The following is a 27,952-nucleotide window of genomic DNA, read 5'->3' on the forward strand; positions in this document are numbered from 1 at the left end:
AAATAATAGCATTAAGTTCAATTAATCTTTGGAACATATTAACTGGATCAATTGTTGGCTTTAAAAAAAAAATTTGGATAGATGTTGTCTGGGTGTGTGCTGCCTGCTTATATGTTTTCATGTAAATGGTGTTGCACTTAATATTTAATGCAATTTGTTTTTATTTTTTTCTGAACCGCCCGGAGAGGGTTGGCCATGGGGCGGTATAGAAATATAACAGCTAAAATGCTAAGGTTACTTAATTAATCTTTGAAACATATTAATTGGATCAACTGTTTGCTTTCTAACAACATTTTTTTGGATAGATGGTGTCTGGGTGTGTGCTGTCTGCTTATATGTTTTCATGTAAATGGTGTTGCACCTAATATTTAATGCAATTTATTTTTAGTTTTTTCTGAACCATCCAGAGAGGGTTGGCCATGGGGCGGTATAGAAATATAATAAATAAAATGCTAAGGTTATTTATTTAAAATATCCTTCGACCGCATTTCAGGGCACAAGTCTTTCCAATGCGGCTCAAGACATTAAAATCCATATAATTTTTTTAAAAAATGAAACAAAAAACATGATAGAATAATAAGACACCAAACGTTCATAAAACAGCAGACACCAGCAATAAAACGTTACTACAAAACCTACAGCATACTTGTAGCTACAGAGCAGAACAGTCCAATTAGGAAAGGGCCAGAGAAAGTAAGTTTTCAGGGCCTTCCTGAAAGCCTGCAATTTGGGGGCCTGACTGAATCCTAAGGGGAAGGGAGATGTAAAGTTGGGGGTAAGCAAAGTGGCTGTCTGATGAGGCTTTACAAGTAGCTGAGGAAAGAAGGGAAGCGAAAAGCAAGGGAGAAAGGGGAAGAGATATCCAACTGAATGCAGAGTTCCAGAGGATAGCAAGGAGAGGCAAGAAGGCCTTCTTAAATGAACAATGCAAAGACATCGAGGAAAACAATAGAATGGGAAAGACTAGAGATCCCTTCAAGAAAATCGGAGATCTCAAGGGAACGTTTTGTGCAAAGACGGGCATGATAAAGGACAAAGAAGGCAGGGACCTAACAGAAGCAGATCAGATTCAGAAGAGGCGGAAAGAATACACAGAAGAACTATACAGGAAAGATCTTAATGTCCCCGATAGCCATGACAGTATTCCAGCTGAGCTATTTAAAATCCTAAAAGATGATGCTGTTAAAGTGCTGCACTCATATGTCAACAAATTTGGAATACTCAACAATGGCCACAAGACTGGAAAAGGTCAGTTTACATTCCAATTCCAAAGAAGGGCAACGCCAAAGAGTGTTCAAACTACCGCACAATTGCGCTCATTTCACATGCCAGCAAGGTAATGCTCAAAATCCTACAAGCAAGGCTTCAGCAGTATGTGAACCGAGAATTACCGAAAGTACAAGCTGGGTTTCGGAGAGGCAGAGGAACTAGAGATCAAATCGCCAACATTCGCTGGATCATGGAGAAAGCAAGAGAATTCCAGAAAACTATTTCTGCTTCATTGACTATGCTAAAGCCTTTGATTGTGTGGATCACAACAAACTGTGGCAAATTCTGAAAGAGATGGGAGTACCAGACCACCTTACCTGTCTCCTGAGAAACCTGTATGAGGGTCAAGAAGCAACAGTAAGAACCGGACATGGAACAACCGATTGGTTCAAAACTGGGAAAGGAGTACGACAAGGCTGCATATTGTTGCCCTGCTTATTTAACTTATGTGCAGAGTACATCATGAGAAACGCCGGGTTGGATGAATCACAGGTCGGAATTAAGATTGCCGGGAGAATTATCAACAACCTCAGATACGCAGACGATACCACCCTAATGGCAGAAAGCGAAGAGGATCTCTAGAGCCTCTTGTTGAGGGTGAAAGAGGAGAGTGCAAAAGCTGGTTTGAAACTCAACATTAAAAAAACGAAGATCATGGCATCTGGCCCCATCACTTCCTGGCATATGGAAGGAGAAGAAATGGCAGCAATGACAGATTTTACTTTCTTGGGCTCCAAGATCACCGCAGACGGTGACTGTAACCATGAAATTAAAAGATGCTTGCTCCTTTGGGAGGAAAGCTATGGCAAACCTAGACAGCATAGTAAGAAGCAGAGACATCACCTTGCCGACAAAAGTTCGTATAATCAAAGCTATGGTTTTCCCAGTAGCAACGTATGGCTGTGAGAGCTGGACTATACGGAAGGCTGAGCGCCGAAGAATTGATGCTTTCGAACCGTGGTGCTGGAGAAGACTCCTACGAGTCCCCTGGACTGCAAGGAGGTCAAATCAGTCCATCCTGAAGGAAATCGACCCTGACTGCTCATTGGAAGGACAGATACTGAAACTGAAGCTCAAATATTTTGGCCACCTAATGTGAAGAGAAAACTCTCTGGAAAAGACCCTGATGCTTGGAAAGATTGAAGGCAAAAGGAGAAGGGGACGGCAGAGGATGAGATGGCTAGATAGCATCACCGATGCAATGAATATGAACTTGAGCACGCTCCGGGAGAGAGCGCAGGACAGGAAGGCCTGGCGTGCTATGGTCCATGGGGTCATATACCATAAGAGCAGGAGGAGGGCTGCAATCTACAAGAAAGTAGATCTCCAAATGTTTTGGATTTCGTGGCCAATGGTCAGGGATTGCAGAAGCTAAAAGTCCAAAACATGTTTATTTCAACATGTGGAGATCTACCTTCTGCCCACCCCTACTCAAGAGTAGCAGACATTAGGGATGAATAGGAGGGAAAAAAATATCCACCTTTGAGCCTTGCTTCATCTACTGTCCAGCCTCTTGTTGGCAATAGAAGGCTACAGCAGTCAGGGCCTTGCTTTGATCCGGTGTGGCAATGTGTCAGGTTTTTCTGGAGAAGTCTATCAATAGCTATTACTCTTAGCTGGGATTGCTAAATAGAATCTGCACATTTGGATGTGTTGAGGACCACAGGGCAGGATCACTCCCTTTCAGGCCCTGCTGGGGAGGTTTCCCTGAACCATCTGGGCTGTCCTCTGCTGGAAACAAGATACTGGGCTAGAGGGGCCTGCTTTGATCCGATTCAGCAAATGATCATCACAATACACAAATCCAGTTCTTATGTTAGGACACCAGGCACAAGAAGAGGAAACACAAAAATTGAAATATTTTGTTTTATTTAACAAACACTATAATCCTGAGTCTTGAAGAATGTGTATTGAAGGAAAGAAAAATAATTTCTCTTCTTTACAAAAAAAGAGAGAGAGACAAGAAAAACAAGCAGCAGCAGAAGACAGGGGTATAAGTAAAAATGTATGTACAGAATAGATAGCTGACCAGCCGGGGGGGGGGGGGGCAAGGCAAAGACTCAGTGGGCAGTAGCTTGGGTGGGGCAGGGGAAGCCAAAGAAGTTTAGCAGGCAATTAAATTAGAATACAAATATTGAGGGAGAAACCGCCTCCTCCCTGTCAGAGCTAATCCTAGCTTGGGAGTGCATGATCCCTAGCTGGCCAAAATAACAAACCTCGGGAGTATATGACCTGGCGTCGGCATCTCCCTCTCCCTGGTTCTCAGTGCTCTCAAGCAACCTGGACAACTTCAGTGTCTTATCCCACCACTACCACCATGTGAAGGATTGCTGGTTTCACCCCAGCAGCCCTGCAAGGTAGGCCAGGCCCAACTTGGCCACAAGTTCCCCCCAAATTAACCCAGTAGCTCCCTCCCAGGCCAATAGGCACTGTATTTAACACTGAAGTTATTCAGGACACACCACACCAACTGGAAAGTTGTGTAAAACTTTATTAGGAGTAAGGAAAAAAGAAGAAAAAAGAGAAAGGAATAGGGAGAGGTGGTAGGTGGTACAGGAAATCACAAGCAAGGTACAAAACTCTTACGCAAAACCAGAAATGCCAAGCCCCAAGGCGCACGCTCCCAAGAGCAAAACAGTAAAGCTAGCTAGTCTATCCTATACATACCAAAGTAGGGGTCTCCAGGATGGCCATCGACCAGCAGCATCTCCTCGCCCTGTCAGAGGCAAGAAGAGACACCTGCCCCTTCCTTAGCCCTCCTTTTATTGCCAGATTTGAACACCCAACCCCGGCCCAGGACACCCCACTCCACCCTTCAAGGAGGTTGCATCTTCCCACCTGGCACGGCTGTTGTTGCTTACCCAATTAGAGCAAACCGTGGCCTTGAGCTACTGGCTGAGAAACAGCTAAAAACAATCAGCCCCCAGGTGGCTGCTTAGTACGTGACTACCCCAGCAGCCTTCATGGCTCCTACTCTCTTAAACCCATTCTTGACACTCCTTCCCCCCAGTCTCTGGCAGCCCCACCTTAAATACCTGGCAGGCAGGGACAGAGGCAAACACAGGCTCAGCAGACTTGGGCCACTCCTTCCTCACAGACACCTGCCAAGCTCCTTCCCCCCCACAAATGTGACAGGTGGGAGACCCCGCTAGCTGGGATTGGGGGTCTCGACTTCAGGATATCAAGCCAGATGGCATCTCTCTTGGGCAGCTTCAAGATTCCGCAGGTAGGACAGATATGCGTGGGGGTGGATGGGTTGCAGCACTCATGAACAGGCACTCTACTTGGACTGAAACTAGGGATGCTTGAATTTGTTTTCCTCTCACTTGCAGTCATTTTCACTCACAAGTTTGTTGCGTCCTCCTTCTGCATCAATTTGCAAAGTTTGTTTGCTTTGTTAAACCCAGAATTTCTCTTTCCATTTTGCGTATTGATCCGGTAAGGGTGAATCTGGTCAGTTCTTACCGAAATGAAAACCAAACTAGATTTTCCCCCAGTCCCTGCTTAAAGCTAAGGGGGCAAGCACTGCCTGGACAGACATCACAAGGGATGCTAGATTATACATACAATGCAGTAAGGTTACAGCCTGTGCCTTACATATAGAGAAGATATAATGTTGCCGCTATTGAACTTCTTTTCACCTTTGCCAATGCAAAGAACATTTGTCTGTCTGTGTCTGCATCTACCTCTGCTCATTCAGCTAGGTTACCAATCCTTGGACGACTTCATTTTGAGTGACGCAACCCATTTCCCTGCCTTCTACCAGATCGATCCAAAGTATCACACGTAAAACATGGGCTTAGTCCGGCTACTCCTGTATTTCCAATGGAACTGGGTTGGGATCATTGCCCTGGCAAATGAGAGAGGTGAAAATTTCATCCCAGCTCTGAAAGCCATCCTGGCTGAAAACGACATGTGTCTACTTTGGAAAAATAATCTGGTCCCGAATTTCAATATTCAGTGAGCTGACAAGCAATCAAATAGGCCTCATTTTGACCATTTTGGAGAGTGACGCCCTTGTGGTGATTGTTCCCCTGAACCATCTGGGCTGTCCTCTGCTGGAAACAAGATACTGGGCTAGAGGGGCCCGCTTTGATCCGATTCAGCAAATGATCATCATAATACACAAATCCAGTTCTTATGTTAGGACACCAGGCACAAGAAGAGGAAACACAAAACCTGAAATATTTTGTTTTATTTATTTAACAAACACTATAATCTTGAGTCTTGAAGAATGTGTATTGAAGGAAAGAAAAATAATTTCTCTTCTTTACAAAAAAAGAGAGACAAGAAAAACAAGCAGCAGCAGAAGACAGGGGTATAAGTAAAAATGTATGTACAGAATAGATAGCTGACCCGGGGGGGGGGGGGGATGCAAGGCAAAGACTGAATGGGCAGTAGCTTGGGTGGGGCAGGGGAAGCCAAAGAAGTATAGCAGGCAATTAAATTAGAATACAAATGTTGAGGGAGAAAAGGGGGGGGGAGTTCCCTAACGCTACTGCTTGGCTGAAAAGACAAGCTGCCATCTATATGACTTTCAGTCCAAACTCTAAATGGATGTGAGGGTGGTTGGTGTGTGTCTTTAATAAATGGCAAACAGATTGCTTAACTTTGAGATGTTTGACTGCAAAATATTAATGGGATTGGGGTGAGAAAAATGGGACAGGGGACAGAGCTGGGACGGGTCAAGGAGCAACCATGTCTTTCCTTCATCCACCTTCCCAATCTTGACTTCCAGAAGGGGGTGGGGGAGAAAAATACAGAGTTTGCTATCTGGCTTTCTGCTTGGTTCTGCATATCCTAGGGGCTCTGTAAGAGTCCCTTAAAAGAGGGTTTGGGGGGCAGGATGGAAAGAGGGAGGCAGGATAGAGAAGGAAATGCCAAGCGGGAAGACAGGGAAATTTTGCCCCAACCTGTCTGAGCTCACAGGTGCTTTTCTTCCCCTGGAAGTGGTCCAAAGTCTCTTCCTACAGTGGGATGTAGATCCAGCTTCTCACGTTTGGGAATTTTCAGAAGTTATGCAGTTGAGTTTTCTAAAGTTCTCCAGCTCCCCACCCATGCCATGTGCAGCTCTCAGAGAAGAACTACCGGTTTGGGTTTTTCCTTTTTTAATTAAGGGCATTATATTCTCTGCAGCGTCATGGGGGGAGGAGGAGGGAGAGAGGCAAGAATACACAATGTTCCAAATCTCCTGCTGCAGCTGGACTGAAGGTGGAGGACTGGACACAAAAGCAGGAGATGGAGAGAGAAAAGTTTGGAATAAGGGGAAAGGAAGAAAAAAGAAGAATCAGAACTCACCAGAATCCTTGTCCGATTCAATTTTGGGAAGGGCAAAACAGAAGCCCATTAGCTGCAGTCCACACCCTATTTGCCTAGCCACAGGATAGATTGAGGGCCCCCCCCCCCCATTTCTCCTTGGACATTCTCAGCAGGCTGCTGTAGGTTTGTTCAGCACCATCTTTTGCAGGAGTGGGGTGGGGTTAGTGGTGCAAACTTCACCTCCCTCACCAGCGAGAAAAGTCCGGAGCAGACATAGGGGCGAGTCATCCAAGGCCAGGCAGAGAAGGGAGTCGTATTTTAAAAGGGTCCAAAAATACACAAGTGCACGCACTATGGGACAGAGAAGTATCAAAGCAGCTCAGAGTCCAGAGGCCATTTAACACAACACAGTCACTCCATGCTGCCCCCACCCTGCACTGTTTCCGTGACTGACACCTGAATTCGTTTATTTATTTTTTAAACCGAGGTAGTTGGCTAGAAACTGAAAAAAAGAGTTCCTCCACCTGGCATTTTTTTGTTCTGGAAGGCCCTCCCCTCCCCTCCCCGCTGCCGCCCCCCCCCCCCACAAAAAGCCGTTCCGTTCCCTGACACAGCCGGCTCGAGATGAAGCCTTTGGTGGAAGCAGGGAAACATGCAGCCTTTTCCGTCTTCCAAAACACACCAAGTTATTGCACTTCAAAAAAAAACAAGACTTGTGGTTGAGCCCTTCCCACATTTCCAACCCTGCCCCCATTTCTGCCCTCCCTCCCTTCCACCCCACCTCCCCAATGGCTTCTGTTCAACTTTTTGAAAAAGGAGGGGGGAATCACTATGCTAAAATTCTACATTATTTTCAGAAGAGGCTAAATGTGTTCCCATCTTTTCTTTACATGAGGTTCTCCCAGAGCTGGAAACAAACCAAGCATTTCTAAGTCATGTTGGCTCCCTTATATTCTGTCTTTGTCTCTTCCTGTCCCCCAACCCCGCAATTACCTTACGTGCCGATGTAATGGGGGCAGGGCTGATGCACTGGGACTCTTGCTGTTTTCTAGAAACCTTTCAGCCCAACCGGTGAGGAAAACAAACACCCCTCAAAATGTTCATCAAGGTGTTTCACAACAGCAAGTGAGCGAGCAAGACAGTGTGTGTGTGTGTCTCAGGAATGGTCGTTAAACAAGGCAAAACAATGAAAAGATGCACGCAACCTTGGAGACCTGTGGAAGTTCAGGCAACCCAGAGGTGTCTGGACAAGCTCCAACCAGCCAGCATTGGGTTATCCAAAAAGCAACTGGGGTGAAAGACGGGAAGAGAAGAAGGGGGAGTGGAGAAGGGAAACTGAGTCAGTGGCAAATTCCCAGCAGGCTGTGTGCGGGAGAGGAAACCCCCTCTCCTCACTTCCAAAGACAGTTCAAACTTAGCCGGAGGCTGAGAGTGCCAGACATTGGTTCGCTGGTTGGGTTTCTTCCAGCCACGTTGCGGTGCCACCCTGTCCCCCCCGCAGGTCTTTTCCTTAAGTCTGAACTTGGAACTGGGAAGTCAAAGGGAAGCAATCGGGGCGAGACTGAAGGGCGTAGGGCGGGGAGAAACAGCCCCTCTTCCCATAGCTGAGTAAGCACCAAGGTATTCAAGCTTTTCCACTCGGAGGTTCCGGAGCACCCCCTGAAGTCAGCAGGCAGAAGCCAAGCCGTTCTTGTATAAGCGGGGCACTTTCCTTTTGGGTCTGCCCTCGTCGTCCTCCTCGTCGTCCTCCTCCTCCTCTTCCTCAGAGGATGAGCTGTCCAGTGTTAGATCTACCACGTCGGCGGGGACTTTGCCATTCTCCACACTGGGTACAGGGGGTGGTGCCCCGTTGACATCTGAAGTACCCCCTGGAAAGGCAGAGGAGCAGGGAGGTGGGGAGAGAGAACAGGGAGAGAGAACAGGGAAAGAGTGAAAAGACAGAGGAGAATACAAGATTTAAGGGCAGGTCTAAAAAATAAAAGATCATCTCTTCCATGCCAGTGTTCTCAAATATTCCCAGCACTCCCCTTTCCATGCCAATCTGGTCTCAGACTGTAAGCTTAGGTGCAGCCTGTGCCGGTTTTGATTGCCTAAGGGTGCAATTCTATTTATTTATTTTATTTATTGCACTTATATCCCACCCTTTTTCCTCTTGCAAGGAACCCAAGGCGGCTTACATGATCCCCCTCCATTTTATCCTCACAACAACAATAACCCTTGAGGTGGGCTGGGCTGAGAGTCTGCGACTGGCCCGAAGTCACCCAGTGAGCTTCCATGGCCGAGTGACGACTAGAACCCGGGTCTCCCAGCTCCGAGTCCAACAATCTCACCACTACACCACACTGGCTGGCTGGGGAATGTCGGGAATTGCAGGCCTTCTTTCCTGTCTAAACATGCATAAGATTGTGCCCTTAGTTAATACAGGATAGCCTAGCTATGGCGACCCATGCACTGGTAACCTCATGATTAGACTACTGCAATGCGCTTCTGTTTTTTATTAAATTTATTAATCGCCCATCTGGCTGGTCACCCAGCCACTCTGGGTGATGTACAACAAGAACAATTCAGAACAATAAGGGCTGCCCTCGTGCCTGGTTCAGAAGCTGTAGCTAGTGCAGAATGCAGCAGCCAGGGCACTCACTGGGACACCCAGCTATGTTCACATAACAGCTCTGTTAAAAGAACTGCACTGGCTGCCTATTACCTTACCAAGCCACATTCAAGGTGATGTTATTGTCAGACGAAGCCCTAAACAACTTGGGACCAGGATACCTAGCAAAATGCTTTCCCCGTATACATGCCCAAGTGATTTTTAAGATTGTCAGAGAAGGCCTTGCTGGTCAGTCCGAAACTAACAGAATGTCACCACGCAATATCCGGAAAGCAGGGCCTTCTCGGTAGTCGTGCTCGCCCTTTGAAAACCTTCCCTCGTGCAGTTCGGGAGGCAGAAAATGTGGTATCCTTCAAACGCCTCCAGCAACCACACTGGTCCACCCAGGCTTTCCCTGGGCTGTAATTAAATCAGTCATGCTGCTCCCTCTGACTGCTCCTTGTATCGCTTTTATTGGAAGTGGAATTGTTTTTAAGGTTATGTTTTTAACAGTGTATTTTCAATGTGATGTTAATATTTCTATGTGGACCGCTAAGGGATTTTATTATCTTCGGTGGTATATTAATATCACAAATAAAAGAAATCAAGAAATAAATAAGTGCTCCAGAATATATTATTATTGTTGTTGCTGCTGCTGCTGTTGTATTATTACTATTACTATTATTATTACTATTACTATTATTATTATTATTGATGTTGATGACAATGATGATGATGAACAAAGGATACTCATTTGCCTTTTGAAAATGTTGCTGACAAGTCCAGGCTGATCTTTGCCAACTAGCAAGAGGACTAGCAGCTCGCAGACCCCTTTTCAGTAAGGTGTTGAAATGTGTTCTGACCATAATTCCCACTGTCCGCAGGACTCCAGGAAGAGTCCGCCAGCAACTTTCAGGTAGAGCACATGGCAGGAAACTGGTGAGCCACCTGCCTGGTGAGATTTCCCCATTGGCCCTGGGGAAGCCCCGATTTTGTCCCACAGCAATGCTGCGTCAGGGGCATTGTGGGAAATCAAAAGGACAGACAGCTCCCAGCTCCGGCACCTGCCGAAGAATGGACTTGCCAAGCCTGGCCCTCTAATCCCAGGCATTACACCAACATGCTGACTGAGGAGGCTGAGCTAAGCCACGCTCTTTCCACTCCTTCCCCAGTACGGGCAGCAACAGAGCCTCAGCCGGTCCTCCCCCACATCCACCGGGAGGCTTGGTCTTGTGAGTGGGCTGAGACACTGTGGGCAGAAGGCAGGAGGGAACGTCCGAACAGTGTCGCAACAGGAGGGGTTTGGCCAAACCCTTTGCGACTGCTCATGCACCAGGCAAGAGGAGGTCAGAAAGTTCTTGATCCGCCTCAACTCACCTGGGAGCGAGTCAGGGTGCGAAATCCAACATCGTGGGCCCTTTGGCAGTACACGCCCCCCCCCCCCCCAGGTTTTATGGGAAGGGCCATGGCTCAATTTGATAGAGCCCCTGCTTTGCATGCAGAAGGTCCCAGGTTCAATCCACAGCATCTCCAGGTAGGGCTGGGAAACAATCCTGCCTGAAACCCTTTAGAGCCCCTGCTGCCAGTCAGCGTCGACAATACTGAGCTAGACAGGCCAAGGGTTGGACTTAGCTGAAGGCAGCTCCCTAGGCCTATTTTGAAAGTCAGTGGCCAGCTAGGATTTCCAGACCCACCTGCAGCAGATCCACCCACAACTAATATCGGACACTGAGGGCTGTAGCTTCTCTCCTTCTCAGCTTTGATTGGGCACCAGGAGCCGTCCACCAAGTATTCGATCTCGTCGGCATCCTCACATTCCGTCAAGATCTTCGACAGGAGCCTAGAGAGAGAGAGAGAGAGAGAGGGATCACACGGATGCCAATTCCAATTCCAGTGCCAAAACCAAGCCACATGGCAGCTTTCTGCCTTCACAGGGAACTGCTTCCACCATGGAGGGTTTCAGGGAACGACCTTTAGGCAGGCTTCCTGGGGTGCTGGCCAGGGCCTGCCGGGGGCTGACACCTTGCTCGCCTTTCCCACTCCAGTGCTGCCTCTTGGGCAGCCTTGCTGGCACCTCCTGCTGCAGCCCCCCAGCCTCAGCCTCAAGAGCCAGAAGGCTTCCCTGGCCGCGGTGCCGTAAGGGGCCACGAGCCGAGCAGCTGCTGGTGAGACAGTTATCGAGGCGATGTTTTTTCAGCAGCAAGCCGGGTGGCTCTGGGAAACTCACAGGCAGGGCACAAAGGCCACAATACACCCTACAATATAGCCATCCTTGCCTTGGCTCGACTGGTCCTCGAGTTTGCCTGATCCCCCTTTAAAGCCAGGGGGCAGGCGTCGACACCTCCTGCAGCACAGAGTTCCCCTGCTCTAAATGACGCATTGCGCAAAGTATCTTCTCTCGCCTGTCCTGAATACGCTGCCCATCAATCCCATCTGGCAATCCTGATTCAAGTCTACAGGAGAGAGTGTGTGTGTGGGGGGGCTTTAAGGAGAGGGCCCTGCCTGGCACCTATGTTGTGGTCTTTTCAGTGCCAGAGGAAGACCGTTCTATTCTCCCAGGCTTTTTAGTTCCTTGGTTTTGTTTCTGAATGCAAGTTGTGTGTTTTCGATCTTTCCATTCTGCTGGGGATTTTTTACTTCACTTTTATTCTGTTTCAAAGGTTTGGTATTATGTTCTACCATACTGTATTTTAGAGTTTTCATTTTTGTGAACTGCCCAGAGCAGTTTGGCTATTGGGCAGTACTGAAATGTCAGTAAATAAATAAACCCATGTTGTCCACTCAGTGCATTATTTTAGAGGCCTTGAAAAGCCTCTAAAATGGCTCGTGCTGTTTTATCCTTCCAAGCACCCTGCAGGGTAAAGTTAGGCCTAGAAAAGAGAAAGCGCGTGCCTGTTTGCGAGGAACTCATGTAACATCATGCACCGAGCCTCGTGACCAAATTACTTGAACTTGGCGCAGTGGCGCAGCCAATTCTGGACCCTAAACTGAATGGTCTTACAGGCACCCCCATAGACGGTGCACATTTCCGTGGAAATAAGCACCATTTTGTTGTAGAAAAGAACGTATTTCAAAAGCAAAAAAAAATAGAGAAAATGAACATCTGTAACCATGGGTGTGTTTGCTCAGCAAACTCTCCCCCCCTTGAATATAAAATGTTTTTAAAAATAAGAAGAAAGGATGCTGTGGTGAGCAGCGTCAGCCCTGGGGTGGCCAGCTGGACACAGATGATGGGTGTGTTTGCACTGCCCCCATCACCTGCCAAGCTCATATTGCTCTTATGCAAATCTATGTTGTGACCACACTTGGAAGACTGTGTACAATTCTGGTCACCGCACCAGAAAAAGGAGATCACAGAGTTGGAAAAGCTGCAGACAAGGGCAACTAAGACAATCAAGAGACTGGAGCAACTCCCCTCTGAGGAAAGGATGCAACATTCTTGCCCTGAAAGGCAGCCCAGAAATATTTTAAATAATTAAATAACAACAGCTGGGACTGTTTAGCTTAGAAAAGAAGGCAAATTAAAGGAGACATGATAGCGGCGTACAAAATGATGCATGGTGTGGAGAATGTGGATAGGGAGATATTTTTCTCCCTCTCTTTAAGAATAGTAGAACCTGGGGTCCTCCCATGAAGCTGACTGGTGGGAGATTCAGGACAGATAAAAGGGAGGACTTCTTCACTCAGCACAGAGTTAACCTATGGAGTTCATTTTATGTGGTGATGGCCCCCGACTTCTACGGCTTTAAAAGGGGGTTAGACAAATTCCTGGAGGAGAAGTCTATCAATGGCTACTAGTCCTGATGGCTATGTGCTACCTCCAGAATCAGAGGCAGTGAGCCTACATACACCGGTTGCTGGGGAAGATGGATGGCAGGGTGCCGTTGCACTCCTGTCCTGCTTGTAGGCCTCCCACGGGTAGTTGGTCAGCCGCTGTGCGAACAAAACATTGGACGAGATGGACCCTTGCTCTGATCCAGCAGGGCTCTCCTGATGTTCACCTATCACTCGCTGAGTGGTCAAACTGAGGGGCCCCTGGAGTTTTGTCCCTGAGGTCCAGCCATAGGGGTGCCACCGAACGTGAGTCTCCCAATCTGACTCCAACATTGTTGTTGTTCAGTCCTTCAGTCGTGTCCGACTCTTCGTGACCCCATGGACCATAGCACGCCAGGCCTTCCTGTCCTCTGCTCTCTCCCGGAGCGTGCTCAAGTTCATGACTCCAACATTACACAGCACTAGACGTTGCTGCATGTAGAATACACGAGAAGTCACTTCCATGCTGGCAACCAGCTCGACTCACCCATCTATCATCAGCTGGTCGTAAGTGGCCGGTTTGTCACACACCGGACACATCCACGTGGGCTTCTTCTCGTTCATCTGCAGGTAGAAGACGGCATCGAAGCACTGCAGGTGGGCGCAGGTCTCGGCCCGACACGGCACCGACAGACGCATCTTCACCAGCTTGGGGAGAAAGACAAGAATTCATGGAGGATCGTGCTATTTAATGGTTTCAAATTTTGGATATTAAATTTTTTTAGACTATGTATTATTATAATGCTGTGACTTGTAATGTTGTTTAATGCTGCGGAATGTTGTGTGTGAATTGTTTATTTATATTTTTGAATTTATATTTTTGTGTGTGGATTATTGAGAACCACCCAGAGAGCTTCGGCTATTGGGCAGTACAGAAAAGTAATTGATTGACTGATTAATTAATTAATTCTTCATCATCATCGGCTACTGATCCTGATGGCTATATCAGAGACAGCCTGGCTACAGATCTCCATGCATTAGTAATCCCCCATCTTGATTACTGCAATGCTTTATACGTGGGGCTACCTCTGAAGACAGTCCGGAAGCTTGAGTTAGTGCAGAACCGAGCAGCGAGGCTGCTTACTGGACTTGCTGTTTTGAATGTATGACTCCGGTGCTGTATCAACTGCACTGGCTGCCAGTCAGTTTCCTGGCCTGCTTGAAAGCGTTGGCACTGAACCTTCAAAATCCTGAACAGCATAAGACCAGCATATTCCCATATAGCCTTTGGAGCCTCATTTCTTGCGCTGTGATGGGTGGCTACCAGGGACAGAGCCTTCTCTGTTGTGGCCCAGTCTGTGGAATGACCTTCCCAAGGAGATATGCCCAGCATCTTCACTGTATACATTTAGATGCCAGGTAACTTTAAGACCTTAACATTACCATAACGTATGGTCCCAGACCATAAACATATGTGTCCTTGTAAAGAAAAGGGAAGTGGAAGCTGTCGGGTATGTTTTAGGACGCTGTTCTTTTTATCAAGAAATTCTCTGTGCTTTTCTTACATCTATTTTACAAAAAAATGCCAGGCAGATCAAATGAATTTTCTCTTGCTGTTCTTCTTTCTGATCAAGACTCTCAGATGACAGATAAGGTGGCCAGGTTTTGTGAGCTGCTAGCACTTGCCGCAGACTTTTAGTAAACTACGACTACTCCACTAGGCTGATGATACTCTGCGGTCATGGTGGGGGGGTGAGTTTATGCACATTGTGTGCTAGTATTGTACATGTAAGGTGCTGATCAATGATGGTATTAAAATTTATCTATCTTTAAGCAGGCATTTAGCCTTTAATCTGTCGCTTTAGTAGTTTTACTGCTGGCCATTCAATGTTTTTAATATTTTAAAATGTTCATGTTCAATTTTGTATTATTTTGATACCTGAATTGCTGTACTATTATTATCATTATGTCATTGTTGTCTGGTTTTATGATTGTGAACTGCCTCAACTGCATTTCCGAGTTGGGTGGTATACAAATCTAATAAATAAACAAACAAACAAACAAACAAATCTACCTCCTGAATCAGAGGCGGTGGGGGTGTTTGGACGATCACGTAGGGAGGAGAAGCCATCGTGGCTTCTCCCTCCACGCGCTCGCTGGTTGTTTGCCTAATTACCCGCACTGCAGGACAGGTTGGCATGTCATCCGAACTCAGTGTGTGGAGTGCCTTTGTGCCCACCCTACAAGCCCTACTGCACGTCATGAGTTATAGGGTGGATACGAAGCTATGTACGCCGCGCCAGGTTTGAACGACACACCAACCTGTACCGTAGCCATGAAAGAACCATGAAAGGCCCAATAACAGCCCAATAACAGAGAGCCTGGGCCAGCCCTTGGCGGTTTGGTGCCGTGGGCACAGGGGTGGGCAGAAAATAGATCTCCAGGTGTTTTGGACTTCCAGCTCCTAGCGTTCCTGACCGCTGGCCATGCTGGTGGAGGTTTCTGGGAGCTGAAGTCCAAAACATCTGGAGACCTACCTTACGCCCACCCCCATGGAGGGAGAAGGATAGCCACATGCTGGATTCTTGGGGCCACTCTGTTCTCTGGACTGCAGTCAGCTTTTTATCAAAGTGGATGGCATCTAGTAGAAACGGCTTCACAGCACATGCACACTTAGGAGAGGTATGGCATACCAATACAGACATTTTATGTACAAAATCCCAAAAAAGAGTGAGACAGAGACAGACAGACAGACAGAGGGGGAGTGTACCTGGCTCGCTGATTGGCCACCCCTGGTCTAGGATGTTAGCCAAGTGGTAGGTTGCAATAGAACTGGGGATGGCCAGGGCGTGGGAGCGGTTAAAAAACTTTGTTTCCACGTGGCAGGTCAAGTTCAAAGGAGGGTGCCAGGCTTGAAAATGTTGACAGCGACTGGCTTAGGAGCAATCTTAAAATGCCACTTGATGCCCACAAAGGCTCACAGATCTGCGTCCCCTCAAGGCCTGTCAGATGTGTCCCAGCTCCCAGCAAGGACCCTCCCCTTGCAGCTTCACAGTATACCATGCAATACTCACCGGGCATATTAGTGATACTCTCACACCAGTGGTGGCGATTTCACTCTCTGGATCCAGGCGCAATTTCTCTTTGACTGCATTTTTGGGAAGGAGAGAGAGAAACTTAGTTAGCAACTGTCACCACTCCCAGTGGAGATAGAAGAATCCAGGGGTAGAGGAAGCTGCCCCAGTATCACCCCAGCCTCCTAGTCAAGGAAGGGTCCTTAGGGAGGGGTCCTTCCCCACCTCCCCAGTGATGTGGCGTCATACCAGCCCAGCTTCGTGGGGTTTGTGGGGTTGGCCAGAGACATTCCAATGCGAAGGATAGAAAGCCCAGGCCCTGTCCTTCCACCTGCATCATTAAAATGCAACATCAAGGTGATATTTTTTTCACCTTATTACGAAATGTATTTTGGAGAGCAGCTCCCTTCTTTATGCCAGCATAGCTGCCATTACGCTAGCACAGGGGTGGCAACTTGGGCCCTCCAGATGTTTTGGCCTACAACTCCCATCAGTCCTAGCCAGCTTAGCCAATGGTTGAGGGAACTTGGGAGTCATTAGGCCAAAACATTTAGAAGGCCACAAATTTCCCACCCCTGCACTAAAGGCACGTTTGTGAAAAGTCCCGGGGGGGCAGACGTATCTCCAGCCCTCCTAACCCCACCCCATGCTCCAAAACTACCCCCACCCCACACATTTGCTCCATTTCCTCCTGGGTCTTTTCCCACCTCTAGGCACCCACTTGCTGGGAGAAAACCAGAGCAGCAGAGGCGAGGGGCTGGCGACTGCCCACTTGGTTCTAGAGTGGCGCTATTCTCTCCAAGATCGTTTTCGAGCCAACAAAGCAGCCGCTTGAGCTGTTCTGCCGCCCCACCCTACTCTCCCCATGGTCAACCATCTTGTTTCTTGGTCACACCGTAGCGAACGCTGGCAAACTGGGTTGTCTGTGCGCAAGTCGCATCTGTGATGCGCTTCGAGTTCTGGACGCAGGGGGATGCGAACTCTGGGTCTGCGAACGCATCAGCTAGGGAGGGAAGAGCTGCAGGGCGCGTGTGCCGCCCCTCCCTGCGAGAAAGAACGTGCAGCTCAACTGACCGTTCCCTGGGTCTGCAGACGCAGGGCCTCATCTGTTAGCCAGAGAACCGACTCCCAGGGAGACCATCAAGACAAGGGGGAAACCAATCAACCTCACCCAATGCACCGGTCAGTGATGTATTTGCTCTCTTTCCCTCCTCCCTCCCAATCCCTTTTCCTCTCTGTCATGTCTTTTAGACTGTAAACCTGAGGGCAGGGGCCGTCTTAATAGTAGCCTTTGTAAGCCACTCCGGGAGCCTTTTTCCCCTGAAGAGTGGGGTAAAAACGCTCTAAATAAATAAATAAATATTCGCTAGCGTCTCTCTCGAACCAAACTGGATTATGGGGGGGGGGGACGGGGGGACGGACCATAAGGAAAGCCATCTCTCAGCTGAGTCTTGCTTAGATGTTCCCCTGTGAGCCATAAGCAGAAGCACTGAGCAGGATTAGACCACAGGTGGGCGGGATCTGCTGAAAGATCTCAGTTGTGAACTGCCTGAAGAACCTCAGCTGCTGGGCAGTATATTAATCTCTTCTCGATCATCCCAGAATGCAGGACACAGAATAATGGGCTCAAGTTGCAGGAAGCCAGATTCTGGCTGTACATCAGGAAAAACTTCCTGTTAGAGCAATACGACAATGGAACCCATGACCTGGGGAGGCGGGGGGCTCTCCCACACTGGAGGCGTTCAAGATGAGGCTGGACAGCCATCTGTCAGGGATGCTCTGACTTGGATTCCTGCATTGAGCAGGGGGTTGGACTCGATGGCCTTGTAGGCCCCTTCCAACCCTGCTATTCTATGAATTGATGAAACTGCCTCCCTGCGCCAGGGCAAGGCAGGTGTGGGGGAAGGTCTTCCAGGCCGCTCTGACTTGGATTTCTGCACTGAGCAGGGGGTTGGACTCGATGGTCCTATGGACCCCTTCCAACCCTGCTATTCTATGAATTGATGAAATTGCCTCCCTGCGCCAGGGCAAGGCAGGTGTGGGGGAAGGTCTTCCAGGCCGCTCTGACTTGGATTTCTGCACTGAGCAGGGGGTTGGACTCGATGGTCTTATGGACCCCTTCCAACCCTACTATTCTATGGTTTTATGATCTCTGGTTGACGTGCAGTTGATCAGCAAGGGTCTCTGACTCCCAACAGTTTAGCAATAGCAACAATAAAATACCTCATTTCCTCCTACATGAAAAATAATGTTTTGGAGGAAATAGTAGACTTGTGTGAAAGAAAGGATGTGTGCACAAGCTCCAGTTTTGGTACTGAAAACGAGCTCTTGGGCTGAGCAAAAGTGCTTAGAGGCACTGGCACCAAAAGGTGGACCTCAGGGCTCGAGTGAAAAACAAGGAGGATCCCATAAGCCTAAAGCAGGGGGTCCCCAAGCTTTTCGGGTGGGTGGGCACATCTGGAATTTTGAGTGTGTCATGGTCTCTCTCACAAAATGGCTGCCACTGGGGGGGAGTGTCTTGGCTGCCATGATAGGTACGGCTGGTCATATAACACTCATTTCCCAGAAGGGAAACTGGCAAGACTCAAAGAAAGAGTAAACTGTCGAAGAAACGTAAGGATAAGGCAGAGGTTGGGACTGAGCTCCAGAATAGAATGGGTAGTATCCAGTGTTAGTCCTACTTAGAATAGACCCATTGAAACGACTAGGACAAGTCAATCTTGACTAATTTAGGTCCCATTCATTTCAGTGGCTCTACTCTAAGTAGGACTAACACTGGATACTACCCAGTACCTGCTCAATTTAACCCGGAGGGCAGCCCTTTGCTCTGCAGCATGCCAGCTCCCAGGTAAAATCAAAAAGAACCTTGAGGAGTAAAATAAAAACCAGATGGGGCAAGGAGTCTGGGGGCCGCCAGGAGAGGTGTCTGCAGGCATGTTGGTGCCCACAGGCACCATGGTGGAGACCCCAGGCCTACCGTCTACCCACCCTGGACTAGATGGAGTTCCTTACTTAGCCCATCAAGACCATTCTTACAAACTCTTTAACTGCTTGACAGCTGTACCCCATTCTGTCCAAACCAAGTCCAGATGTGGGCTTCAACTTCCATCAGCCCAGCCAGCATGGCCAGAAATGCTGGGTGCTGTAGTCCCAAACATCTGGAGCGCCAGGTGGGGAGGAAGGCTGCTCTGCCACACAGCAGCACAGGGGGGCAGTTCTCAGACCGCTGTCATTCTATGAAGCAGATCATGTTACCATTTCACGGTACGTGAAAGCAGAGACCCACCGCAGCCAGCAGGGCTGGCGCCAAGGGTCGGCAAAGCCGGGCACCTGCCGAAGGGCCCACCGACAAGAGCCGCTCCTCGTCCTCACCACTGCAACCTGCTGGTTCCCCTGCCTCTCACTCCAGCCCAGAGGAAGAGGAGCAGGAGACGCCACGGCCTGCTTGCTCCCTGGCTCTCTGCCTGCCAAGCAAGCTGGCGGAAGCCGTGATGAGGAAGAGCAGGAGCAAGAGCAGCTGGCAGCCATGGCGGTGCGGAGGTCAAGCGCCATGGAGGGTGTCCTTCCCATGGGACTTCCACAACCTTCATCCGTCAATGCTGGCAGCAGGGGGAGGCAGCCCAAACGCCACCCTCGCTTTTGCGAGAGGCGGTAGGCAAAGGCGCGTTTGGTTGTGCGTCCTTCCCCATACCCCTCGTCCTCCCACCACCTCTGAGAACACCCAGTCCCCCGTCCCCCCAGCAAGCGGCGGCCGATGACTCCAGTTCTGGAGAGGCGGTGTTTCCATGCAGGGTTTTAGTTACTGCCAGCCAAAACTCTAACAGTGCTATCCAAGGTGCTGAACCCGTCTTGGGGATATGGTTCAGCACCTTTAGCGTTTTGGCTGATGGCGACTAAAACCCAGAATGGAATCACTGTGTCAGGGTGGACACTGAGCCCATAGAATCCCAGAGTAGTTCTGATTCTGAGGAAGAGCAGTCGCTCCTGGGAGAGGAGCGCGCTCCTTTTTCCCAGGGCCAACAGCTGATGGAGATTCCTCCCACCAGCATTCCTAGCTTAGATAGCAGTCCTGGGAGTGACAGAGCGCAGGAAGCAGACTTGATGGACGCGCGACGCCGACGCAGAGAGCGGCGCCAAATGGAGGGCGCAGAAAGGAGGCGTAGTGCTCGGTTGGCGCGCAAACAACGGCTGCACCCAGAGGATCCAAGGGAAAAGGGGAGGGACTCTCCCTAGTCCTTAAGTTCAGGGGTCTGCCAGTAATTCCCTTTCAAACGGGGACCAACTGTTCCAACTTAGGGCATAGGTATTCTGCTGCTCATATCTAGTTGCTAACGGTAGAGTTGTTAAGTTGTAAAAAAGGAATAAACCTTTGAAAAGAATCCCTTTGTCTGTGTCTGGACTTGGCTACTGGATTAGACTGAGAGAGGCCTCCAAAGAGTCCTTGACACACTGCCTCTCTGGAACTGGAGTCACCAGCCGCCACTGCCCACAGCCCAGAGGAGCTGTAGGTCCAGTGAGAGTGGGGTGCCATATAATGAGGGACGCACAGACTCACCAAGGGCCTTGCACAACTCTGGGTGCTTAATGCCGATTGTTTTCAACCTCTGCAGCAACTCTGCTGATGTCATCTGTCGCACGAGGAAGAGGCCGACGGAATAACTCTGCAGAAGGTGGGGGGGGGGCAAAACATACAGAGCATCTTCAGGGGTTTTTTAGTGGACTTTTTAGATCAGGGATCCCCCGTCTATTTGGATCCATGGACACATTAGGGAATTTGAGAAACTCCTGTGGGCCCCATCACAAAGTGGGCCCCATGGAGGATGTAGCTAATCACATAGTGGCTGCCATGGGAACCTGGCTAGTCAAAAGAGGTGGGGTGGGGAGGAGAAACAGTGAGGCTGGGAGGAAGGGGGACAAAGCAAGGCTAGGGGCTAGGAAGGGAGAGAAAGAGCAAGGCTAGGAGCTAGGAAGGGAGAGAAAGAGCAAGGCTAGGAGCTAGGAAGGGAGAGAAAGAGCAAGGCTAGGAGCTAGGAAGGGAGAGAAAGAGCAAGGCTAGGAGCTAGGAAGGGAGAGAAAGAGCAAGGCTAGGGGCTAGGAAGGGAGAGAAAGAGCAAGGCTAGGGGCTAGGAAGGGAGAGAAAGAGCAAGGCTAGGAGCTAGGAAGGGAGAGAAAGAGCAAGGCTAGGAGCTAGGAAGGGAGAGAAAGAGCAAGGCTAGGAGCTAGGAAGGGAGAGAAAGAGCAAGGCTAGGGGCTAGGAAGGGAGAGAAAGAGCAAGGCTAGGGGCTAGGAAGGGAGAGAAAGAGCAAGGCTAGGGGCTAGGAAGGGAGAGAAAGAGCAAGGCTAGGGGCTAGGAAGGGAGAGAAAGAGCAAGGCTAGGGGCTAGGAAGGGAGAGAAAGAGCAAGGCTAGGAGCTAGGAAGGGAGAGAAAGAGCAAGGCTAGGAGCTAGGAAGGGAGAGAAAGAGCAAGGCTAGGAGCTAGGAAGGGAGAGAAAGAGCAAGGCTAGGGGCTAGGAAGGGAGAGAAAGAGCAAGGCTAGGGGCTAGGAAGGGAGAGAAAGAGCAAGGCTAGGAGCTAGGAAGGGAGAGAAAGAGCAAGGCTAGGAGCTAGGAAGGGAGAGAAAGAGCAAGGCTAGGGGCTAGGAAGGGAGAGAAAGAGCAAGGCTAGGAGCTAGGAAGGGAGAGAAAGAGCAAGGCTAGGGGCTAGGAAGGGAGAGAAAGAGCAAGGCTAGGAGCTAGGAAGGGAGAGAAAGAGCAAGGCTAGGAGCTAGGAAGGGAGAGAAAGAGCAAGGCTAGGAGCTAGGAAGGGAGAGAAAGAGCAAGGCTAGGAGCTAGGAAGGGAGAGAAAGAGCAAGGCTAGGAGCTAGGAAGGGAGAGAAAGAGCAAGGCTAGGGGCTAGGAAGGGAGAGAAAGAGCAAGGCTAGGAGCTAGGAAGGGAGAGAAAGAGCAAGGCTAGGGGCTAGGAAGGGAGAGAAAGAGCAAGGCTAGGAGCTAGGAAGGGAGAGAAAGAGCAAGGCTAGGGGCTAGGAAGGGAGAGAAAGAGCAAGGCTAGGAGCTAGGAAGGGAGAGAAAGAGCAAGGCTAGGGGCTAGGAAGGGAGAGAAAGAGCAAGGCTAGGGGCTAGGAAGGGAGAGAAAGAGCAAGGCTAGGAGCTAGGAAGGGAGAGAAAGAGCAAGGCTAGGAGCTAGGAAGGGAGAGAAAGAGCAAGGCTAGGAGCTAGGAAGGGAGAGAAAGAGCAAGGCTAGGGGCTAGGAAGGGAGAGAAAGAGCAAGGCTAGGAGCTAGGAAGGGAGAGAAAGAGCAAGGCTAGGAGCTAGGAAGGGAGAGAAAGAGCAAGGCTAGGAGCTAGGAAGGGAGAGAAAGAGCAAGGCTAGGAGCTAGGAAGGGAGAGAAAGAGCAAGGCTAGGGGCTAGGAAGGGAGAGAAAGAGCAAGGCTAGGAGCTAGGAAGGGAGAGAAAGAGCAAGGCTAGGAGCTAGGAAGGGAGAGAAAGAGCAAGGCTAGGAGCTAGGAAGGGAGAGAAAGAGCAAGGCTAGGAGCTAGGAAGGGAGAGAAAGAGCAAGGCTAGGGGCTAGGAAGGGAGAGAAAGAGCAAGGCTAGGAGCTAGGAAGGGAGAGAAAGAGCAAGGCTAGGGGCTAGGAAGGGAGAGAAAGAGCAAGGCTAGGAGCTAGGAAGGGAGAGAAAGAGCAAGGCTAGGGGCTAGGAAGGGAGAGAAAGAGCAAGGCTAGGAGCTAGGAAGGGAGAGAAAGAGCAAGGCTAGGAGCTAGGAAGGGAGAGAAAGAGCAAGGCTAGGAGCTAGGAAGGGAGAGAAAGAGCAAGGCTAGGAGCTAGGAAGGGAGAGAAAGAGCAAGGCTAGGGGCTAGGAAGGGAGAGAAAGAGCAAGGCTAGGAGCTAGGAAGGGAGAGAAAGAGCAAGGCTAGGAGCTAGGAAGGGAGAGAAAGAGCAAGGCTAGGAGCTAGGAAGGGAGAGAAAGAGCAAGGCTAGGGGCTAGGAAGGGAGAGAAAGAGCAAGGCTAGGAGCTAGGAAGGGAGAGAAAGAGCAAGGCTAGGGGCTAGGAAGGGAGAGAAAGAGCAAGGCTAGGAGCTAGGAAGGGAGAGAAAGAGCAAGGCTAGGGGCTAGGAAGGGAGAGAAAGAGCAAGGCTAGGAGCTAGGAAGGGAGAGAAAGAGCAAGGCTAGGAGCTAGGAAGGGAGAGAAAGAGCAAGGCTAGGGGCTAGGAAGGGAGAGAAAGAGCAAGGCTAGGAGCTAGGAAGGGAGAGAAAGAGCAAGGCTAGGAGCTAGGAAGGGAGAGAAAGAGCAAGGCTAGGAGCTAGGAAGGGAGAGAAAGAGCAAGGCTAGGGGCTAGGAAGGGAGAGAAAGAGCAAGGCTAGGAGCTAGGAAGGGAGAGAAAGAGCAAGGCTAGGAGCTAGGAAGGGAGAGAATGAGTGAGGAAGGGGTCGGGGGAGAGAAACAGTGAAGCTGGAAGCCGGCAGTGCAGAGAGAGAGCGAGAGAGAGAGCGAGCGCAGAGGGAAAAGGTATGCATGGACAGAAGACGACTGGGTGGGGCCAGGACTCCCTCCTTCTCTCCCTTCCCTCTGAATAGCTGATCAGCAGCAGGCTCAGGAACAGGAAGGACAACCTGACATCCCAGTTTTTGAAGATTTTTAATTAAAATATATTTTTTTGAAAGGGGCAGGGAGTGGAGGGTGCCACTGAAGATTTAAACCAGCCTTCCCCCACACCCAGGGCCCTCCAGATGTGTGGAAGTGCAACTCCCATCGTTCCCAGCCAGCCGGGAGGGTGCCAGGTGAGGGGGAAGGCTGGTTTAAACTTACACCTCAGCTTTCCTCACGCAGGTGCCAAAGGTGGCTTTATAATGATGGTTTGGATTTGCACGTTCATTGCTTTTAGTTCCCTTGTTACGTACGGCACTTTCTGTTTTTAACTGAAGGGTGGTATAAAAATATCATATATATTTAAAAAGTGGGTATACCTACACAGGCTGCCAAATGGGACAGCGCTAGCAAAATCTGCCCTGAAATGAAGGCACCAAAGATGCGCTAGGGATCAAGTCTAGCAAATTCCCCCACTACACCCACACACACACTGCCACCTCCTTACAAAATGGCACACTGCTTCTCTTTCCCGTGGGAATGTAAGAAGAGCCCTGCTGGATCAGAGCAGAGGCCCCGTCTAGGCCAGCATTCTGTTTGCACTGGGGCCAGCAGGATGCTCCAAGGAAGCCCACAAGCACGACAGAGGTGGAATGGCACTGTCTCGCTCATAGTTCCCAGCACACTGCCTCTGTTGCCGGTGGTAAGATAAAGCCAGCATGACAAGGTAGCCACCTCTGCCGTTTGCTCGTCTGGGGAAAGCAGAGCTGCCCAGATTGGGGGCAGGGTGTGTGTGTGTGTGTGTGTGTGTGTGTGTGCATGCAGGGAACTGGGGCAATTTGCCCCAGGCCTCCACAAACCAAGCCCCACCCCTGTCTCAGTTCCTGTAGCCCTGCTCCACTGCCCCCACCCACACGGGTCCTTGTAGGGCCCCCCAACCTCACATCTGTCCTGAAGCCCCATGAACCCTCTAGGCCGCCCCGAGGGGTGCGGTGTGAGGAAAGGGCCAACACATGGCACACCCTGTCACAGGAGACAGGTCACCCCAATATGGACTGCAACACGGGTCCGTGTGTGGGGCATACAAGAGGCACCACTGCACACACGTGCACATGCAGCCTTGACACCAGCAGACCCTCCTGTCATACAGAGGGGCATTTTGATGAAGGCAAACCGACACCCGGCTTGGAGCTTCTGGGCCCTGCAACGCCCGGCTGCTTTCCAGCCGTGCCCTAACCCTGACCTCTGGAGGGCACGAGCATATCAGGCAAGGAGGAGCAGGCAGTCCAAGGCTGTGTACAGATGTACCTCCCCTCCAGGAATGGGTGTGGGATTTTTGCTATGGGGCGAGCTTCCCTTTTCCCTGCCTTCATAACCCTCTTGACCAGACATGCAGAACCTCTTTCAGCCCGAGGGCGGAATTCCATTCCAGAGAAGCTCTTGGGAGCCGCATTCCAGTGGTGGGTGGGGCCGAATGCAAAAGGGGTGGAGCCAAAATACAAAAAAATACCAGCCTATTTTAGCTTACTGCCAGTAACTCAGCCTCAGGAGAGGCATTTCAGCCTTTTAAAATTGGGGGGGGGGGGACTGCAAAAGCTGGGAAAACCACTACACAATCAGTGTTAGGGGGGAAAGGGGTGGGATGGGGGGAACGGCGTGTGGCTGTGGGGGGAACCCCTGAGTCCCAGATTTGGCCCCCAGGCCTTAGTTCTGCACCCCTGCTCTTGACACACTTCCCTGGTGTGTTTATCTACTTATCATGTAAGTTATCTACTTATCATGTTTATCTTAAAATGGGCATCTCTTGGCTTTTCCTTTTTATTAAAGCCGCTGAATTCATTTTCTTTTTTAAACAAGCTTAAAATGATGCTAAAGGCCAGGGAAGTCGCTCCAGAACAGCCACAAGGCCCAACCAATCAGCGCTCTACACAGCCAGCTTCTCTGCAAACAGTAAGAGCTAGCTGCTCCAGGGCTTGACTCAGCTTTGATGTTTGTACAACTGCCAAAGTGTGTGTGGGGGGGGAAGTGTAATGCCTGCCTCTAAGGGCCTTGGAATGTCGGCTGGGTAAAGGATGTCACAGAGAGGAAGGCCAGGATCTCTTCTCGATCATCCCAGAGTGCACGACACGGAATCACGGGCTCAAGTGACAGGAAGCCAGATTCCGGCTGAACATCAGGAGAAACTTCCCGACTGTTAGAGCAATACGACAATGGAACTGATTACCTAGGGAGGTAATCATGATTACCATGACCTAGGGAGGTGGGGGGCTCTCCCACGCTGGAGGCATTCAACAGGAGGAAAACAACAAATAAACAATAAACAATAAAAGGATAAATGCCAAGTTCTGCACCTAGGGAAAAAAAACCAAATGCACAGTTACAAGATGGGGAATACGTGGCTCAACAACTCTACAAGCAAGAAGGATCTTGGAATTGTTGTTGATCACAAGCTGAATATGAGCCAACAATGTGATGTGGCTGCAAAAAAGGCAAATGCTCTTTTGGGCTACATTAATAGAAGCATAGCTTCCAAATCCCGGGAAGTACTACTTCCTCTACTCAGCACTGGTCAGGCCTCATCTGGAGTACTATGTCCAGTTCTGGGCACCACACTTTAAGAAGGATGCGGACAAGCTGGAGAGGGTTCAGAGGAGGGCAATAAAGATGATCAGAGGACTGGAAACAAAGCCCTATGAAGAGAGACTGAAAGAACTGGGCATGTTTATTTATTTATTATATTTCTTAATCGCCCATCTGGCCAGTCATCTGACCACTCTGGGCAATGTACAACAGTACAATTTAAAACATTAAATTACACATTAAACATTATTTAAAAATACCCTAACCCACCCCAAATGCCTGCCTGAATAACCTAGTTTTCAGTGCATGGCGGAAGCTCATTAAAGAGGGGGCATGGCGGAGTTCCCTAGGGAGGGAATTCCACAGAGTGGGGGCCACCACAGAGAAGGCCCTCTCCCTCATCCTCACCAGTCTAGCTGTCCTGGCTGATGGGACAGAGAGAAGGCCATCCAAGGCTGATCTTATTGAGCAGCCTGTCTGGTGTTGCTGGAGGTGCTCCTTGAGACAGGCTGGGCCAGAATCATATAGGGTTTTAAAGGTCAAAACCAACACCCTGAATTTGGCCCGGAAAACAACTGGTAGCCAGTGCAACTCCTTCAGCACCGGAGTGATGTGATCACGACGGCGGTTGCCTTTAATCAAGCGAGCCGCCGCATTCTGCACCAGCTGCAACTTCCAAACCGTCTTCAAGAGTAACCTTGAGAAGAGAAGACTGAGGGGAGATATGATACTTCCAGTACTTGAAAGGCTGTCACAGAGAGGAAGGCCAGGATCTCTTCTCCATCATCCCAGAAGGCAGGACACAGAATAATGGGCTCCAGTGACACGAAGCCAGATTCCGGCTGAACATCAGGAAAAACTTCCTGACTTCTACAGCAATACGACAATGGAACCAATGACCTGGGGAGGCGGTGGGCTCTCCCACACTGGAGGCGTTCAAGAAGAGGCTGGACAGCCATCTGTCAGGGATGCTCTGACTTGGATTCCTGCATTGAGCAGGGGGCTGGACTCGACAGTCTTATAGGCCCCTGCCAACCCTACCGTTCTAGGATTCTATGATAAGTGGAAGGAGCAGAACGGCAAGAGGAGAGGGTAAGATGCCACTTGGAAAGGTAAGGCGGTTGGTGGCCATGGGGGAAAGGGGAAAGTGAGCTGAGGGGAGGGGAGGGGAGGGGAGGATGGAGAAGCCAGGGGCCGATTCTATATGGAGGACATAGCCTGCAGCTCAACGGAAAGTGCACCTCCACAAAAGGACAGGCAACCGAGGACTAGAGAACTGCGACATGCAACTGATATTGGTCCAGCAACAATAACAGTGTTCTTCAATGCGAACTGTGGCTTGAAGTCAGAGGTGACCATATTTCGTTCATGGTTCTGTTCATTGTTTTCTTAATGTTATTATTCACCAAATGTTCTTAAGCAAATCTTGTTAAATATTGATTTGTTTGCCACTGTGGTGATTGTAACCTGCCCCTCCTCATCCTACTGATAGAAACCTGAAACATCACACAAGTGTGGATCTGCAGCAGTTTGCAGTTTGCACTTTGGCTCTGCATATCTCCCGGGCAAGGCCAAAGCACAACTGCGTGCGGAGCAAGACACGAAGATTTACAGGAGAATGGGGGGGGAGGCACTGCGCTGCCACCCTAACACCCCGGCCTGCCCCTCACCTTTCCATAATTGCCCCAAATGACGGTGATGCGGTTGGTCGCGGAAGACAGGTACATGAGATGCGTGAGGTTGATTGGACGACAAGGCCTCTTGGGCTCCACCCCAGGCTTGTTAGAGGGGTAATAACCCTAGAGGGAGAGGGAGAGGGATTTATTACATTTCTATATCGCTAT

General features: G+C 49.7%; 1 protein-coding gene across 6 annotated transcripts in view; it reads right to left on the reverse strand.

The window, feature by feature from the left end:
- Positions 1–2,365: 2,365 nt before the first annotated feature.
- PIAS4 (protein inhibitor of activated STAT 4) overlaps positions 2,366–27,952 on the reverse strand; it is a 56,809-nt gene continuing 31,222 nt past the window's right edge. For all 6 annotated transcript variants that reach the window (XM_084826379.1, XM_084826381.1, XM_084826382.1 and 3 more), the window contains 6 exons: positions 27,779–27,907; positions 20,501–20,606; positions 15,946–16,019; positions 13,419–13,579; positions 10,813–10,958; positions 2,366–8,396 (listed from right to left, as the gene is read on the reverse strand). In XM_084826379.1, the coding sequence (XP_084682505.1) occupies positions 8,194–8,396; positions 10,813–10,958; positions 13,419–13,579; positions 15,946–16,019; positions 20,501–20,606; positions 27,779–27,907 (819 nt within the window). In that variant the 3' untranslated portion in view covers positions 2,366–8,193. The remainder of the gene's footprint in view (positions 8,397–10,812; positions 10,959–13,418; positions 13,580–15,945; positions 16,020–20,500; positions 20,607–27,778; positions 27,908–27,952) is intronic.

Source organism: Heloderma suspectum, chromosome Z, assembly GCF_057233095.1.
Source record: "Heloderma suspectum isolate Gila_16-S chromosome Z, 16-S_ref, whole genome shotgun sequence".
In the NCBI taxonomy this organism is placed as follows: Eukaryota; Metazoa; Chordata; class Lepidosauria; order Squamata; family Helodermatidae; genus Heloderma; species Heloderma suspectum.